Source organism: Desmodus rotundus, chromosome 9 (genome assembly GCF_022682495.2).
Source record: "Desmodus rotundus isolate HL8 chromosome 9, HLdesRot8A.1, whole genome shotgun sequence".
Lineage (NCBI taxonomy): Eukaryota > Metazoa > Chordata > Mammalia > Chiroptera > Phyllostomidae > Desmodus > Desmodus rotundus.
The window spans coordinates 109998906-110015849 of NC_071395.1; the positions used below are offsets into that span (position 1 = coordinate 109998906).

General features: G+C 61.8%; 1 protein-coding gene across 10 annotated transcripts in view; it reads left to right on the forward strand.

Annotated features, from left to right (window-relative positions):
- The window catches only part of TMEM94 (transmembrane protein 94), a 30308-nt gene extending 13408 nt beyond the window's left edge, over positions 1-16900 (forward strand). For 4 of the 10 annotated variants that reach the window (XM_024553660.3, XM_053910411.2, XM_053910412.2 and 1 more), the window contains 30 exons: positions 3735-3854; positions 4137-4264; positions 4520-4656; positions 6128-6330; positions 6689-6840; positions 7183-7285; positions 7491-7577; positions 7838-7954; positions 8229-8285; positions 8525-8629; positions 8751-8915; positions 9033-9242; positions 9787-10102; positions 10385-10558; positions 10943-11045; positions 11145-11362; positions 12061-12242; positions 12328-12478; positions 12720-12832; positions 12956-13055; positions 13344-13452; positions 13643-13832; positions 14063-14140; positions 14436-14521; positions 14741-14822; positions 15093-15241; positions 15330-15424; positions 15532-15625; positions 15799-15969; positions 16142-16900. In XM_024553660.3, the coding sequence (XP_024409428.2) occupies positions 3735-3854; positions 4137-4264; positions 4520-4656; positions 6128-6330; positions 6689-6840; positions 7183-7285; positions 7491-7577; positions 7838-7954; positions 8229-8285; positions 8525-8629; positions 8751-8915; positions 9033-9242; positions 9787-10102; positions 10385-10558; positions 10943-11045; positions 11145-11362; positions 12061-12242; positions 12328-12478; positions 12720-12832; positions 12956-13055; positions 13344-13452; positions 13643-13832; positions 14063-14140; positions 14436-14521; positions 14741-14822; positions 15093-15241; positions 15330-15424; positions 15532-15625; positions 15799-15969; positions 16142-16214 (4068 nt within the window). In that variant the 3' untranslated portion in view covers positions 16215-16900. Of the gene's footprint in view, positions 1-222; positions 2474-3340; positions 3386-3734; positions 3855-4136; positions 4265-4519; positions 4657-6127; positions 6331-6688; positions 6841-7182; positions 7286-7490; positions 7578-7837; positions 7955-8228; positions 8286-8524; positions 8630-8750; positions 8916-9032; positions 9243-9786; positions 10103-10384; positions 10559-10942; positions 11046-11144; positions 11363-12060; positions 12243-12327; positions 12479-12719; positions 12833-12955; positions 13056-13343; positions 13453-13642; positions 13833-14062; positions 14141-14435; positions 14522-14740; positions 14823-15092; positions 15242-15329; positions 15425-15531; positions 15626-15798; positions 15970-16141 lie in introns of those variants that run through there. The other 6 variants (XM_024553662.3, XM_024553667.4, XM_045190097.3 and 3 more) reach the window with 5 other exon arrangements.
- Positions 16901-16944: the final 44 nt, after the last annotated feature.

Below are 16944 nucleotides of genomic sequence, written 5' to 3' on the forward strand. Positions count from 1 at the left end.
GCCAGTTGTGCGTGGGCACTTAAACCAGTGGTACTGGGTCGGTTCTGCCTGCAAAGCCTCAGTGAGTGGAGAAGCAGGGCCTTGTCTCCCCTCCAATGTACAGGCCCCCTCAAGCCATTGCCCATCACCCCAGGGACGACTCTGGAGTTGGAGGTTTGTGGTTTCCGAGCATCTGGGAAGCAGGAAGTGACTTAAGACCAGGGCAGATTTCCCTCACCCTTCTTGGCCCGGGGAGGCAAGAAAAGCCGACCTCCGATTGCACATGTACAGCTCGGGTCCTTGTGTGTCAGACAAGCCATACCCAGCCTCACCCAGTCTTCCCGCTGGTGCCCAGCCTAACTCATGCTCTGAAAAGGGTTGGCAGAGCCCGTCAGCCTTCTCTGAACCTCCCCCGGAAAGGGTGAAGGTCTTCCACCAAGGTCTCCCTAGCTGTGGCTGTCCCACCACAGAGAGAGAAACCATGCAGGATGAGAGCAACGGTGACTCTTCCTGGGACTGGGCTCTCCTGCCAGAGACGGGCGAGGTGTGGCCTTTTGGGTCGGTGAGGGGCCGTGGCAGTTCGATAAGCGAGGCTGGGGCGAGGAGAGTAGGCTGGCTCTGCAGGCTGTGTCCTCGCCCCCGGGCCAGCCTGTGCGGGCAGGCATTTTCTTGGGGCGGCATGTAATTACAGAAGGACTTACTTTCCCTCTGCTGTGCCGTCTTTAATCATCAGTCTGGAGCTGGCGCTCCTGGCCAGACTCAACATGCGGGGGCAGGCGCACGCAGTCGGCTCTGCAGGCACCCTCCCGCCCCTGCTGGCCCTGCCCCGGTAGCCTCTGCCGTCCTGCGGCCCATACCTCCTGCGCCCCAGAGCAGCTGCCTACAGCCTCAAGGAGCCTGGGGGCAGAGAGAGAGGGGGCAAATGCATGGACAGGCAGGGGAGGAGGAGGTCCTGGGTTTGGGGCACCTGGAATAAGGCAGCAGATGTCAGGACAGTTCCCGGGCAGCCAGAGGGCAGTCGCTGAGTGTCCAAGTTCTACAGGCCTGACTAGAGGAGGGACACTGCCCTGGCTGGTGGGCGGCTCCTTTTAGCCTGTCTCTGCCTTCCCCAGCCTGGTCCCCATTGCAGGCCAGCTTCCCCCCAGCAGCTTCCCAGGGGACCAGCCGCCCTTCCTTTCTCCCGCCCGATCCCTGTCTTTGTGGCACGAAGCCTTTTTCCCCTGCAGGCTGGATCTTCCCTGCCTCCCAGTGGTTTTCTCCCTTTATTGTTTCCGGAGGCCCCGCTAGGCAGCAACGTCCTGGGCTGAGGAGGGAGAGTGGAAGGCTGAGCCTGAGGGAGAAAGGGTTGAAGGGGAGGGCAGGCCCCCGTGACCCAGCTCTCTCACCCTAGCTGTCCCCGGTGGCTGTGCCTTCAGACTCTCTCCTTCCCTGGGCCGGGAGGAACGGGCATCCTCACTCTGGGCCAACCGCTTGGACAAGGAAAGCCTGCGGTCCCCTCTCGCATCCCCTGACAGCCCTCCCAGAGGCTTCCTTCCCTTCCACATCAGGAGTCGAGGAGGCGGGTGCAGACCAGAGCCTTACCTGAAGCTTGTTTGGACCACAGCCTCTCAGGGAGGCCCCAGGGTCCCTGCCAAGGGATGTGGGTACTTAGGAGTACAGTATTTACCCATGCAAGGGGGTGGGCCACTGCCCGGAGGGCTGCTTGAAGAAGCAGCCCTTATCTTCATAATCCACCAAAGCCTCCGTGGGGAGTAGAGATTAGGTGAGTTACAGGCAAGGGATCTGGGGAGCCTTTGGGCCAGGCCGCTCTGCAGCCCATCCTCGTCCCTCAGGCCGTGGAAGCTGGCACTAGGCCAGGTTGAGGACTCTACTTGGGTAGGCAGGACAGGTCTGCAGCTGCCAGAGACTGCCCCCCAGCTTCGCATCCTCTTCCAGTCTTGGAGACGTGTGCCCTGTGAGGGGCGAGGCTGCGGAGGATGGGGGAGAGGCAGCGGGAGGACACCCAGAGAGTGAGTGACAGAGCCAGGGCAACCTCAGGGAGGCAGATGGGACGATAGGAGCAGAGGTGCGAGGGCAATGGGCTGCGGCGGCCAGGGCGCCACCAGCCCAGCGCCTTCGGTCAGGGCTCAGTGGGCGACCCCAAGTCCCATTCCTGGTGTGCCAGGTCTAGGGCTCCTCTGGCCCAGGAGCGTTGCCTGGTGGAAGCTCACGTTGGTGCTCTTCAGGAAGCCCTGAGATCCATTCGCTCCGCCTCCAGGCACTGCCTTTCCCAGGGTGTTCTTCCTAGGACCCCCTACCCCGTGCGTGGGATTCAACCTGGGACAGGCTGCTTTTAAAGGCTCCAGGCGTTCCTGCTATAGACCCTGGGGGGACAGTTCCTGATAAGGCATCACTGGAGTGCGACTGGAATATGAAACTTCCCCCTGAGTGCAGCCCTGGGTTTTGGGAACATTTCCTAGAGCCGGTGATGTTCGAGCTGAGTCTCGAAGGAGAGGTAAGAGCTGTCTGGGGCAGGGAGTGTGTCCTTGGCGGGGAAAATACAAAGGGGTATTGTCACATCGGGGGGCGCGTGGCATGCATCAGGAGTGGCAGGAAAGGAGGCTGGAGAAGCCGGCAGGTGGCTGGGCGTGCTCAGGACTCTGGACCTGGTTTTAAAGGTAAAGGGGCCAGGTGACCGGGCATGCACTCACTCTGGTGGGTGTTACAATTGCTTTGGATAAGGTGGAGACTGAAGGTAGTGACTGGGGGGTCGGAAGAGGAGGGCGGGGCGGGGTGCCGAGTGAGGTGGTGACTGTGGACGAGTGCGGACCCTGGCTGGGGGGTGGGGGCAGGTGGTCCTTCCTGGGTTTTGACCCATGGACTCAGGTGTCTCTGAACCAGCCATGAATTCGGGGTGGTGTTTGGGCTGGAAGTGAAATCTAGGAGACGTGAGCTTATCGGTGGGTGGCGGCTGCATGCGGCACTGTGGCTGGGCCGCCCCGGAAACGTACATCCTGCCGTGAAGATGTGTAGGGTGGACTGTGGGGTCGAAGGAGGGGAAAGGACAGAGCTGGAGAAGGACGAAACAGGAACGGGGCGGGGGGCTCACTGAGGAGAGGCCAGGCTGGGGGTCACATGGGGCCATGCAGGTGTCCCTGGTGTCGCCCAGGCAGCACCCTGCCGCCATCCTGAGGGAGGGGGCGTAGGCGTCACTGGTGCACAGCCCTTTCCTGGAAACAGCTCTCTTTTTTCTCAGGTTGTGTCCATCTGGTGTCGCACGGCGCAGTCCCCCCTTTCTGGGGAACGATGGGGGTTTCCCCTCGTGTCTTCTCTAGGAAGAATGAAATGCTAGCCTCTGTGTTAGCCGCCCTCGCCTCGTATATGATGGAATCTAAAGATGGCGGCAGTGAGGCAGGCAGGGTGGGAGGTCAGCGACGAGGACAGTCTTGGTGGGGCTGGGAGGTGCTGATGGCAGTGGGTTGAAAGTTGAGTGAAAGGTGAGTTAGAAAACACTGAATATAGGCAGTTTTGTTTCTGTTTTAAACTTGGCTTTGAGGAGTAGGAGAGACTACATACTTGAGCATCTCTTGGTTTGGTGGAGATTTGAACTTGCTTACACCCCGAGGGTCAGGGGCTAGTGGAGGAAGAGGTTCAGGAGGAGGGAGAGATTCAGGAGCAGGGAGGTAGGGCGGGGTGGGGGGAGGGGAGAACCCCATCCTGGCAGGGACCTCGGGCTTCTTCCAGGGACACGCTGAGCGCTGCTTGTTTCCCTGCAGGACGAGCTGCCCTTGGCCCTGGGCCTGTCCACCCGGAAGGCCCTCAGCATCCTGAAGGAGCAGCTGGAGGCAGTGCTGGAGGGACACCTGAAGGAGCGGAAGAAGTGTCTCACCTGGAAGGTAGGCCAGAGCCTGGCTGGGATGGCAGAGCAGCTCGGGCCCATTCTCAGGGCCCCAACCAGCCCTGCAGCCCTGGCGGTGCGACGCCCCCAGGCCTCGCTGAAAATCAGAAAGGAGCTGGGGTGCCTTTCGCAGGTGTCCTGGCCCCTCTTGCCGTAGGAGCCCAATACACTGGACCCCAGCTGAGCCCAAAGGGAGAAGAATGAGGCAGCCACAGGGTGGGGTGGGTGTGGGGGGAAGGCAACCCCTCCAATGTCCTTGTCCTGGCCCCTTGCTCCCCAGGAGGTGTGGAGAAGCAGCTTCCTGCACCACAGTAACCGCTGCTCCTGTTTCCATGGGCCGGGCGCGTCACTCATGCTGCTGGCCGTGCTGCTGCTGCTGGGCTGCTACGGGGGCCAGCCGGCCGGCAGGTAGGGGCACTCCTGCCCGGCCTCTCCCTCCCCGGGTCTGGACTGGTCCTTGTCCCACCCGGGACATCCCGGGAGATGGGCTGCCTCCCCCACAGCTGGCACGTGGGTTGTGCAATGATCCTCAGTCCCTTGGCTGGCTGCTGGCAGAATGGGGACTTCACCCTCCTTTCAGGGGGGTCTGGGTGGGGTGTGAGTGAGGAGTAAGGGCCTTGGATTGGCTGGGCTGGTGCCAGTAGCTCTCACCCGTCCCACCAGCCACGGGGTGGAGCTGGTGAACGCCTCGGCGCTGCTCCTCTTGCTGCTCCTCAACCTCCTCCTCATTGGGCGGCAAGACCGGCTGAAACGGCGGGAGGTGGAGCGGAGGCTCCGAGGGATCATCGACCAAATCCAAGGTGAGACCACGGATCAGCCATGTCGGGTGGGAAGAACTCCCCTCCTGAGCACTAGCCCGCAGGCGTTGCCTCTGGCCAGCATTCTGGGGGCTCCTGGCATCAGTGAATGAGCAGGATGACCTGCCCTCTTTCAGGCAGGACAGTGAGGGCCGTGGGGCTGCTGTGGGTGCCCGGGGTGGCCGGGGCAGGCAGGGTGGCGAGTGGCAGCCCCCGTGGCTTGTAGGCTTGCTCTGTCAGGCTGGAGACTAACAGGGAGGGCCCTCTCTCTCGGCGGGACAGCCGGGAGTTTCTCTTCCAAGTCTGCCTTGTCCGATGGTGCTGGGTCGGGGGAGGTGGGACGGTGGACTAGAGAAGTCTGAGAGACCTGCGAGGGTTGGGGCTGGGGTCCGGGAGCCGGGAGCCCCAGGTGGAGCGGCTCAGCTCCTGAAGGACAAGGGACTTGCTCAGGCAGGCAGGTTGCTGCTCAGCCAGCCCCTCAGCTAGCGCTCCTGAAGCCCCGGCGCTGGGTTGAGGACTACATTGGGCTCTTGAGAGACAGTCGATCCTGCTTTCCAGGAGTGCGTGGTCTCGTGTGAGAAGCAGCACCTACACTCATGAGACCGCTCTCCGATAGTATGGGGCGGTGGGGGCTGAACTGCCGAGTGAGAATCTGGTATGATTACCTCACTGCAGCCTTGTGCTGGTAACGGTGGGCCCTGCTCTCCGGGAGCTTAGTCTTTGCTCAGGCACCGTCAGTGGCTCCTTCTTGCTCATCAAACCATTCTGCGTGGCTTTCCAGAGCCTCTGGCATGAGCTTCGACCTTCCTTTCCAGCCTCTTCTTTTGCTCCTCATCCTCACGTTAAAACTACTCCCACTCCCAAACCCGCTGAGGGCTTCCCTGTCCCTGAGCCTTCGTCCTGCTGTCTTTCTCCCTGGCATGCTTCTCCCTGGCTGTCTCCAGCTGACAAAAAATCTCGCCCATTCTTCAAGGGTCAGCTCCAGTGCTCCCTCTCCCACGAAGCCATCTCTGAGGGCCCCAGTGCTTCTGCACTCCTACAGCCCGGGATCTTCCATTGCACTCTTCTTGCGTGTGCTTGCCTTGTGGCACCGTCTGCCCACATGTCTCATCTCCCCTCCTAGGCTGTGGCTCCTTAAGGGCAGGGACCTTTTACATTTGTACCCCCATGGGGCTCAGCATACCCCTCAAAGCCCTCAGCAATGTCTGTGAAACGCATTTGAAAGGGACAGGGGTACAGAGAAGAAGAGCTTCAGGTGTTCGGAGGAGGTGGAAGTGCCTGGGCTGGGTGCTTGGGAAAGGCTTTGCAGGGGAGCCAACCTTGAAAGACGGGAAGTGTTGGGAAGGATGGCATGGGCTGACGCAGGGTTTCAGAGAAAAGCTTCAAGGGCAGGCAAAGCTCCATGGTGTGTGCTGGCTCTGACTGGTGTGTGGAGCCCTGGGTGAGGTGGTCTCCCTCTCTCCATTCTCACTAGATGCCCTCAGGGATGGCAAGGAGATCAAGTGGCCAGATGCCATGTACCCCGACCTCCACATGCCCTTTGCACCATCCTGGTCCCTGCACTGGGCCTACAGAGATGGACATCTGGTCAACCTGCCAGTTAGCCTGTTGGTAGAAGGAGACATCATAGCTCTGAGGCCCGGCCAGGAATCATTCGCCTCTCTGAGGGGGATCAAGGTAGCTCGAGGCTTTCCTCCTTCCCTGGAAATGCTGCGGGAGAGCCCACAGGCAACGATGTGAGGGTCCCATCCCAGGCTTAATCCTAGAGCTTCCTGCCGACTCATAGACTTCTTAGCTGGGCTTCAGGGAACAGAGCAGGGCTGGGACATCTTTCTCCACCTTGTCCTGTTCTTTCTTCTCTGATCCTCACGCTACCAGGAATCCAGTCCCACAGACCCCAGCCCAAGTGACTCTTTGCTAACTGATGGTCCCTAACCCCGTGATACATCTCCATTTAGCTGGAATCGTCAAGGAAGAGTGGCCTCCGATAGAAGCCTTTCCTCGCCCTCACTCTCCTCCCCTTGGCCCCTGGCAGGATGATGAACACATCGTCTTGGAGCCGGGAGACCTGTTTCCCCCTTTCTCTCCACCTCCTTCCCCCCGGGGTGAAGTAAAGAAAGGGCCCCAGAACCCCCAGCAGCACCGGCTCTTCCGTGTCCTTGAGACCCCTGTGATTGACAACATCAGGTAGGGGTGCTGCCCTGGCTTCCTCCTGCTCGACCCGACTTCTCCTCTTCCCCGTGCCTCCGTAAGCAGGAGCCAGCAGGAAGGAGCCTGCCCACGCGGAGGCCCCTCCCGGCAGGCCTCTCTGTGGGTTCTTCCCTTTAGCGTCTGGTGAGCACTCTGCCCCGGTGGTGGCTCCCCTCCCCATCCCAGCTCTCAGGGGGCTCTGGAGGCAGCACAGGCCACTCTCCAGGGGTCCCATGGCTGGGGCGGGGGGACAGGAGGGAACCGCAGGCCTCAGGGATGCTCAGTGAGAGCATGGGTGTCTGGACTTTCCCCTGAGCCTAGGGGCACCTCTTTCTGCAGATGGTGCCTGGACATGGCCCTGTCCCGCCCCGTCACCGCTCTGGACAATGAGCGTTTCACGGTGCAGTCGGTGATGCTGCACTACGCCATGCCTGTGGTCCTGGTGCGTGAGGCGTGCTGCGCGGGAGAGGGGAGAGGGCAGTGGGGGAGCCTGAGGGCCAGCTAAGGTGAGCATGTGAATGGAGATGGGGGTCCTAGACTGAGCCAGCCAGTGTCGGGGGTGAGTGGGCAAAGGGATGGGAGCTTCAGGGTCTGGGTCCTGCTCTGGGGGACCGGGGTTAAGGCTGTGCCTCTCCCACTCCTAACAGGCCAGCTTCCTCTTCACCAATGGCCTGCGCTTCATGCTGAACGCCCCCGGTGTCACCTCCTGGCAGTACACTCTCCTCCAGCTACAGGTAACCACTCTCCCTTCCTCTGTCATGCTTTCCTCTTTCCCTGGAGGCTGGGTCCTCTTGTCCGTGACTGCCCCTCCTTCTCTGCAGCCCAGGGGTCCCCCAGGCTTCAGCTTAAGAACACCTGCTTCCCTTGCTCCCTTCCTGACCCCGACCGCTGTCCCTTGCCACTCAGGGAACGACTCCGGGGCAGGGAAGCCATGCCCTCCTTGCTGGGGGCTGGCAGCTCTGGGGAGCTGTCGGTGTGGTTCCCTCTCTCCCAGGTGAACGGCGTCCTGCCCATCCTCCCCCTGATCTTCCCAGTCCTCTGGGTTCTGGCAACCGCGTGCGGAGAAGCCCGTGTCCTGGCCCAGATGAGCAAGGGCTCCCCCAGCTCCCTGGTAGGAGTCCACAGTGAACAGCAGTGGGAGTCCAGCCCTCCCGTGGGCCCAGCGCACGGGCAGGCCCTGGGCAGTCCTCCTGGGCATTGCCTTCTGGGGGTGGGTGAGCATCCATCCTGGCTCTCAGCAGACGGGAATCGGGGACTGCCCGGTGTCCTTTGCTGCAGACGTTGGGAGCCTTGCTGGTGTGGGGTCCCCACCTGCCAACTTAGAGGCCTGTGTGAGGAGGGTTGAGCGTCCCCTCTGTGAGGCTCACCCCCTCTCCTCTGTGCAGCTGGCCAAGTTCTCGGAGGACACTCTCAGCAGCTATACAGAGGCTGTCTCCACTCAGGTACGCTCACCGGGACGGATTCTCCCCAACTCTGTGACCTCCCAGCCTCCAGGGGGTTCTTGGAGCCCCAGCCTCCATCTCACACGGGCAGCGTGTCGCTGCCCTGCCCACACCAATGCCCCCTCACCCCACCCCAACTTCCTGGTGCCTCCTGGACTGTTTCCTCTGGTGGCCACAGAGGCTGGCTCCTGGGAAATGTGGCTGTGTCCCAAATGCTCCCATGGACTTTCTCCCGCCAGGAAATGCTGCGCTGCATTTGGGGCCACTTTCTGCGGGTGATCCAGGGGACGTCGCCAACACTGAGCCACAGCTCCAGCCTGCTGCACAGCTTGGGCTCCGTCACGGTGAGCGCAGGCCCTGCGGGAAGACCCTGCCTCAGCAGGCCTGCTTCCTGGCTGCCACTCAAGTGGCCCCTGGTAGGGGTGGCACACCGAGGCCCTTTCCCACCTCTGTCTCTCCCTGCAGGTCCTGTGCTGTGTAGACAAACAGGGGATCCTGTCATGGCCAAACCCCAGCCCAGAGACCGTGCTGTTCTTCAGTGGGAAGATGGGGCCTCCGCACAGCAGCCATGAGGACCTAACGGATGACCTGTCCACCCGCTCGTTCTGCCACCCTGAGGGAGAGGAGGAGGTATGGCCAGTGTCCTCAGAGGGGCAAGGCGAGGCGAGGGGGAAGTAACTGCCCTACCCTCCAGCCCCCGGCAGCTGTTGGCCCAGGTCTGACGCCTGCACTCCTTGTTCTCCTCAGCCGCACGAACGAGACGCCCTCCTGGCCGGCTCCCTGAACACTGCCCTGCACCTTTCCGATGAGCAGGCCCATGACAACTGGCCTGGTGATGGCCCCAAGCCCCCTGAAGCCTATTCCCACCACAGAGCACCCGGCCGCAGCAAGCACCCATCCGGCTCGAATGTGAGCTTCAGCAGGGACACCGAGGGTGGGAACGAAGAGCCCGGCAAGGTGAGAGGAGAGGGCGGAGAGCGGCCCCTTCATCAGGTGCGGGGCGTCCTGGCCTCCTCTGCTGCAGGGGCCCACGGGGCCCAGCCCAGCCTGGGTGGGTGGCACCCAAAGCCCAGGCTCTCAGGTCTCCGGGCTTGGCCAGGCAGGACACCTCCCATGGCTTCACCCCCAGCTCCTCTGTGAGGTGGGGCCCTTGCCCCTCTGTGGGTCTCATTGCTGGCCATGGGTTGGGAGGAGGCCCTGTCCCCCAGTCACAGCCTTCTAAAGGCAGACAGCCAGTGGCTCCTTCTGGAACATTTTCCTGCTGAAAAAGACCCTTCATTGTCTCCTCCTTGGTCTACTCACCCCTTTCTTAGGCGGCAGTGCCAGCGTTGCTGGCACAGAATCTAGAAGCAGCCAGGAGTCTCAGAAGGACAGGGAGGGAGTCCCTGGGAGGGAGGGAGAAGCGTGAGCATGCTGTGCTGAGATCGGGATGCCTCTCTCAGGGGTACCCTGCACCCCACCCAGTCCGAGGCCCCCCCTTTCACCTCCACGTCTCCCCCAGGGCCAGCCTGGGCTGGAAGGCGAGCCCTACGAAGCAGAGGACTTCGTGTGTGACTACCACCTGGAGATGCTTAGCCTGTCACAGGACCAGCAGAATCCCCCCTGCATCCAGTTTGATGACTCCAACTGGCAGCTCCACCTCACCTCCCTCAAGCCCCTGGGCCTCAACGTGCTGCTGAACCTGTGCAGTGCCAGCGTCACTGAGCGCCTGTGCCGGTTCTCCGACCACCTGTGCAACATCGCCCTGCAGGAGAGCCACAGCGCCGTGCTGCCCATCCACGTGCCCTGGGGCCTCTGCGAGCTCGCCCGCCTCATTGGTACATGGCTCCTGGCAGGGCTGCTGGCTGGGCACTTAGAAGACTCCAAACAGACTAGTCCCAGGCATGGCGTTGATTGAGATCACTGCGAACCCTTTTAGCTTCTGGGTGTCCCCTTCAGCCAGGCACTGCTGTTTGACAGCACTTCCTAACCTGGGAAGTGGCTGTGGCTGGGAGAGGTGGCAGAAGCCAGGCCAGCAAGGTGGTTTTCGCTCTGTGCAAGGGAGGGGCGCTGGGTGTGGGCTCCCTCCCCCAGACTCTGAGTGCTGCCCCCTCCCGCAGGCTTCACCCCTGGGGCCAAGGAGCTCTTCAAGCAGGAGAACCACCTGGCTCTCTACCGCCTCCCCAGTGCCGAGATGGTGAAGGAGAGCTCCCTGGGGAGGCTGTCCTGTGTCACCAAGCGGCGCCCCCCGCTCAGCCACATGATCAGCCTCTTCATCAAGGACACCACCACCAGTGAGTCCCCCGCACTTGGCCCACATCAGGCCAAACCTTCCAGGAGCCTGGGGCAGGGTCCCTCATTGCTTTCAGGAATGCTGGGCAGAGGGGCACTAGGCAGCTTCCAAAGACCTCGAATGTGGCAGGGATTGGGTTGGGGGGTGGTGGCAGGCACAGAGGATGGGACCGTCTGAAGGATGGGCAGCTTAGTACCTGCACGACAAGCCCAGGGCATTCTACACAGGCCGGCTATGCTGCCGTGAGGCCGGACAGTTTACTCCACCCCCAGGGGCTCTTTAGCACCGTTCTCAAGGTTGGCAGTGTGTTGCCCGTGAGGTCAGCATGAGGGACAGGGATGGCTCGGGGCACTCATGGTCTGGCCTTTGTATTCACTGCCCTCAGGCACAGAACAGATGCTGTCCCATGGCACAGCGGACGTGGTCTTGGAGGCCTGCACAGACTTCTGGGATGGAGCCGACATCTACCCTCTCTCAGGTTCCGACAGGTGGGTGAGGAAGCACACGCCAGCGGCCGGAGCACCTGGCTCATGGGCGTGGGGCGTCACAGGACCACTGGCCTCACGTCCACCCTTCCTCCCTGGCAGAAAGAAAGTGCTGGATTTCTACCAGCGAGCCTGCCTGTCTGGTTACTGCTCCGCCTTCTCCTATAAGCCCATGAGCTGCACCCTGTCCTCTCAGCTCAATGGCAAGTGCATCGAGCTGGTGCAGGCGCCCGGCCAGAGCAGCATCTTCACCACGTGCGAGCTGCCCAGCACTGTCCCCATCAAGCTGAGCACCCGCCGCAACAGCTGGAGCTCCGATGGTACCGTGTACAGCCGCCCCAAGCGGGAGGGCTCCCCGAGGGCCATAGGGTGATCGTAGCAGAGGGCACAGTGGGCACAGCCCTAGATGTGGAACGGTATGGTGGCACTCACTGGTGACACGGGCAGGCTGCTTCCTGTTCTCATATAGAAACTGAGTGCTGCCTCTGCCCCCTCCTCCCGGGTTTCCTGTGACACTCCAGTGGGACGACATACAGAAATTCGCTTGCTTTGAAAGTTACACAACAGCAGCAGTTCTAGAGCATTAGCCTGTTCGAGTCAGGCAGAAGGCCGGGTCACAGACCCTGCTGGAACAGAAGGACCCAGAGCTCTGCTGACCCCCAACCCCTGACCCCCCACTCCACCAAACACGGGGTCTTACGACCCAAGAGACTGCGAGCTGAAGCGGTTGCCAAGGGTGGGGCCAGCCCCCTCGCTCGGAGCAGGGCCGGGCTGTTGCTACTCCGGAGGATTGTCACCAGACTGATGAGTGCCTTCCATTGTCTTTTCTCCTGTGTCTGTCGGCTCCGTCCTGTGTCCCACTTTGTGCGTTCATGGTCCCCTGTGACCTGCGTGCTCCTTGATTTGGGTATGGCATCTGTGTATGCGGCCCCGGGCCACCTCCCGGAATTTGCTGGCTCCTGGGTGTCCTGACTGGGCCGCGTCTTGGCTGGTCCTTGTGCCTTGTGCCTACCTGAAGAAGGGATCGGGGAGGTGCTGGAGAAGGAAGACTGCATGCAGGCCCTGAGTGGCCAGATCTTCATGGGCATGGTGTCCTCCCAGTACCAGGCCCGGCTGGACATCGTGCGCCTCATCGACGGGCTGGTCAATGCCTGCATTCGCTTCGTCTACTTCTCTCTGGAGGATGAGCTCAAAAGCAAGGTAGGGAGAGCCACCCCCCGCCACCACCGATCCTTGTTTCCACGGGCTTCGGGCCCGTGTGTTCATGGCCGTTTGCCTTTTGCAGGTGTTTGCAGAAAAGATGGGCCTGGAGACAGGCTGGAACTGCCACATCTCCCTCACGCCCAACGGCGACATGCCTGGCTCGGAGATCCCGCCCTCCAGCCCCAGCCACGCTGGCTCCCTGCACGAAGACCTGAATCAGGGTGAGAGCAAAGGTTTGTGGTGGGGATGAGGTGGGGGTGGGTGACCCCCCTTGCAGCTGTATTAGAAAGAGCCCCCTGGAACCCTCTGCACACGCACATTCCCGTGGAAAGTGTCTCCAACCTCTCCGCAGTAATGGCGACCAACAGGGGAGGGGAGGAGACCCATAGGCAGGAAGTCCCGTGCCATCTGTGGGCAAGGAGAGGCCCCCAGAAGGTTGTCCCCCAGGTAAGGGATGGGCTTTCATCCCTACAGTGTCCCGAGATGACGCAGAAGGGCTCCTGTTGGAGGAGGAGGGGCACTCAGACCTCATTAGCTTCCAGCCCACGGACAGTGACCTCCCCAGCTTCCTGGAGGACTGCAACCGGGTAGGGCAGCGTGCCTGTGCCCTGCACCCCTGGAGGGGGCATGTGGCCAGTCTGGGCAGAGAAGGGAGGGTGTGGGACCCTTCTCCTGGACCCCAGGGCCACCAGTGTCTCTGCTTCCTGCAGGCCAAGCTGCCCCGGGGCATCCACCAGGTGCGGCCCCACCTGCAGCACATCGACAACGTGCCCCTGCTGGTGCCCCTCTTCACCGACTGCACCCCCGAGAGTGAGCGCTGGGCCACCGTGCCTCGGGCGTCCCCTGGGCTCCTGAGGGGGTGTTGGCTTCCTGTTCAGGGAGCAGAGGAACCTGGGCTGGAAGGAGCTGGGGAGTCCGGTGGGCTGCAGCCGTGGGTGTGCCCCTTCTAGGGAGTCTGAAGTGCTGTGCGATTGGGTAGTGTGGTCGCAAAGGGGAGCCCACTTCCCGTTGCCTCCTGCTCTCCCATCCTGTGGGTCCCTGCCCAGCGCCTCACGTGGGCCTGGCCACCTGACGAGGCACCCCGACTTTGCCCCCCAGCCATGTGCGAGATGATCAAGATCATGCAAGAGTACGGGGAGGTGACCTGCTGCCTGGGCAGCTCTGCCAACCTGCGGAACAGCTGCCTGTTCCTGCAGAGCGACATCAGGTCAGGGGGACCCCAGACCTGGGCTTACATTGGGCTGGGGCATATGTATGGCTGCTCTTGCCCTGGTTGAGGGGACTAAAGGACCTGGGCATGGTGGGGAGAAGAGGGAGTAGGTGCTTGTCCAGTCCTGTAGGAGACGGGGTCTTTGCGAAGGGCAGCTGATGGGAACACGTCCCCCTGCGCTGTGCAGCATTGCCCTGGACCCCCTGTACCCATCTCGCTGCTCCTGGGAGACCTTTGGCTACGCTACCAGCACCAGCATGGCCCAGGCCTCGGACGGCCTTTCTCCCCTGCAGCTCTCAGGCCGCCTCAACAGCCTCCCTTGCTCCCTGACCTTCCGCCAAGAGGAGACCATCAGCATCATCCGCCTCATCGAGCAGGTAGGGGCTTGGGCTGGTGGTGGGAGGGGGCCCTGGGGGGTACAGGGCCTGCTTGGGGTGGGGGTGTTGTGACACAGGACCCACCTGGGGTGCCAAGGGCCAGCTTGCCTCCAGGCGAAGGTCTCCCAGGTGGTTAGGTTTGCAGGGGCGTCAGGGCACCGGGCTCTTGGCTGAGGTTCGTCAGCTCTGGGGTCTGAGAGAGGCCACAATCTGTCCCTCCCGGTCCCTAGGCTCGGCATGCCACCTACGGCATTCGCAAGTGCTTCCTCTTCCTGCTGCAGTGCCAGTTGTCTCTCGTGGTCATCCAGGTGAGCCAGCAGACATCGTGCCCTCCCTGCCTGCTTCTTTGCTCAAGGGCCAGTTGAGAGTCCAAGGCCAGCTGGGAAGCTGGGAGGGTGCAGCCCAGCCCAGGAGCCTCCAGAGCCTCTCCGAAACTGCCGGGCTCTTGGAGATGGCCCCACGAGCAGAACAGTGTGCCTGCCAGCCCCAGCTCCTCTGGGCTGGGACGTGAGTGTCTGCCTGGGCACAGGGCGAGCAGCCTTGAGGCTCCCAGCATCCTCTTTGTCGGAATCTAATCGTGCTTTCTGGGCCCTGCTGGGCCAGTTCCTCTCTTGCCTAGTCCAGCTGCCACCACTGCTCAGTACCACCGACATCCTGTGGCTGTCCTGCTTCTGCTACCCTCTGCTCAGGTGAGAAGCTGGCTGCCCCCTGCGCCCAGGCAGGCAGGGCTGGGGCGTTACCGAGCGCCCCCAGGAGCCCAGATTCAGGGAGTTCTGGGGAGATGCCCCCTTGTCTTAGCCCTCTTGCCCACCAACCCTGCTTTTACTCCCAAATCCCAAGAGTCCTACATGGGAATTGAGAGACAGAGGGTCACAGTGGCTGCCCTTCAGCTGGCCTTTGCTTTTCAGCATCTCTCTGCTGGGGAAGCCCCCCCATAGCTCCATCATGTCTATGGCAACGGGGAAAAACCTTCAGTCCATTCCTAAGAAGGTAAGCGAAGTAGAGCCGGTGAGCCTGGGCCTTGCCCAAGGAACGTGAGCGTGGAAGGGGCTGGTCCCTGGGGAAGGGAGCGATCAGGATGGGGCTTCCGTCCGTGTCCCCACCCAAAGGGGAGGTTGGGTACAGAGCTGGGGAAGGGCCTCCCCGAGTGGGCAACCCTATCCCCCTGCCCCGGCCTCCCCATTTACTGAAGGGCTCATTGGGTCCAAGTGCCCCAGGGGCCGTGGAGCCTCTGGAGTAATGGCCTCCGTCCTCCCACAGACCCAGCACTACTTTCTGCTCTGCTTCTTGCTCAAGTTCAGCCTCACCATCAGCTCCTGCCTCATCTGCTTTGGCTTCACACTACAGAGCTTCTGTGACAGCTCCCGGGCCCGCAACCTCACCAACTGCTCCTCCATCATGCTACCGAGGTGGGTCCCGCCTGCTACCCCCTCTCCTCACCCCCGTTCCACTTCCCTGGGGCCCAGATGGGGCTGAGCCCACGCCTTGCTTTGGCAGCCACGCCGACATGGCCCCCGCCTGGTTCGATGACTTTGCCAACGGCCTGCTGTCAGCTCAGAAGCTCGCTGCCGCCCTGATCGTCCTGCACACCGGTGAGGGGCTCCTGGGAGGGGCCGGTGGTGGCTGGTGGGGCTGCCCCGGGGACCAGGCCTTGGGCCATGGCAAGTCTGACCACCCCCGCTGGCCCCGTTTTCTGCAGTCTTCATTTCCATCACCCACGTGCATCGCACCAAGCCGCTGTGGAGAAAGAGCCCCCTGACAAACCTCTGGTGGTCCCTGACGGTGCCTGTGGTGTGAGTGGCTGAGCTGTGGGGGGGAAGGAGGGGAGCTAGGCTATGGCAGGGCTGTGATTGGAGGGGGCTTTGAACCAGAGGTTGAAGGGTGCCTTTCTTGAGCTACAGAACAAAGCTGGGAAGGGAGCAAGAAGACCCAGGCTGACGTAGGGCTGCCCCCCCCTCCCCCGCAGGCTGCTAGGGCAGGTGGTCCAGACGGCAGTTGACCTGCAGCTGTGGACGCACAGGGAGGGCCGCGTCCACTTTGGCCTGGAGGACGTTCCTCTGCTGACGTGGCTCCTGGGCTGCCTGTCCCTGGTCCTCGTGGTGGTCACCAACGAGATTGTGAAGCTGCATGAGATTCGGTGAGCCACCAGCAGGGCACTCCCTCTAGGCCCCGGCATGTTCTCTAAGGTGCCACTGCCTGGACACCATTCCCTTGTCTTCTTGCACCCCTTCTCTGCCACGCCGTGTCCTGTCCCGACCCCTGACAAGGGCATCTGGGCTGACCTGGACTTCCATCTCCTGCCCTACCAGGGTCCGGGTCCGCTACCAGAAGCGACAGAAGCTGCAGTTTGAAACCAAGCTGGGCATGAACTCTCCCTTCTGAGCCATTGAGCCTGGTGGCCACAGTGGCCCTGGACCCAGGGGCTAATGCCAGACCTATTTCTGAGTCTGGAGAGTTGGTATCATGAACGAACGTTTCAGGATTTGCTCTTGTGCCCCATGGCACTGGAGGCCCAGGTCCAGTGCGAAACTCAGCTGTCGGCCTGCCCCCCAGGGCTACTGTGGAGGAGCCAGTGAGCACGGCCTTCTCAGGCAGTCCTGGGCTCCCCAGGGGCACCTCGAATGTACAGCCTCATGTGCTTAGCAGCGGGCTCTCAGCCCCTCCACCTTCAGGCTGTCCCTCTTCAGGGCCACCTAACCCAGTGACCTCTGCTCTGGGATCGCTGGACAAGGCTGTGAACCGTGGGGCCAGGGCCTCAACATCACCAGCTGGGGTGATGTTGCGTCCTCTCTGCGCCTCCTTAGCCTGTCTTCCTGGGGACTGGAAGTGGCCAAGGACCTCCCCTCCCTCCCTTTCCAGGGGATCCTCGCCTTGGAATCCCTTCCTGTGCCTGCCTTCGAGCTGGCCACAAGAGTCAGTCCTGGGGATATGGCCCAGGGCTCCTTTCAGCTCCCCCCGTAACTCCTGTGAGAATGTTTTTACTGGTGTATATTTTTTACTGGAAATGAGCCTTTTAGGAATGAATGTAGTCTGGTTTGTATTAAAACTTATAAATTGCTTAACAAAAATCTGTGGCTGGTCCATGAGGCAGCCACTAAGGGGAGGAGAGAGG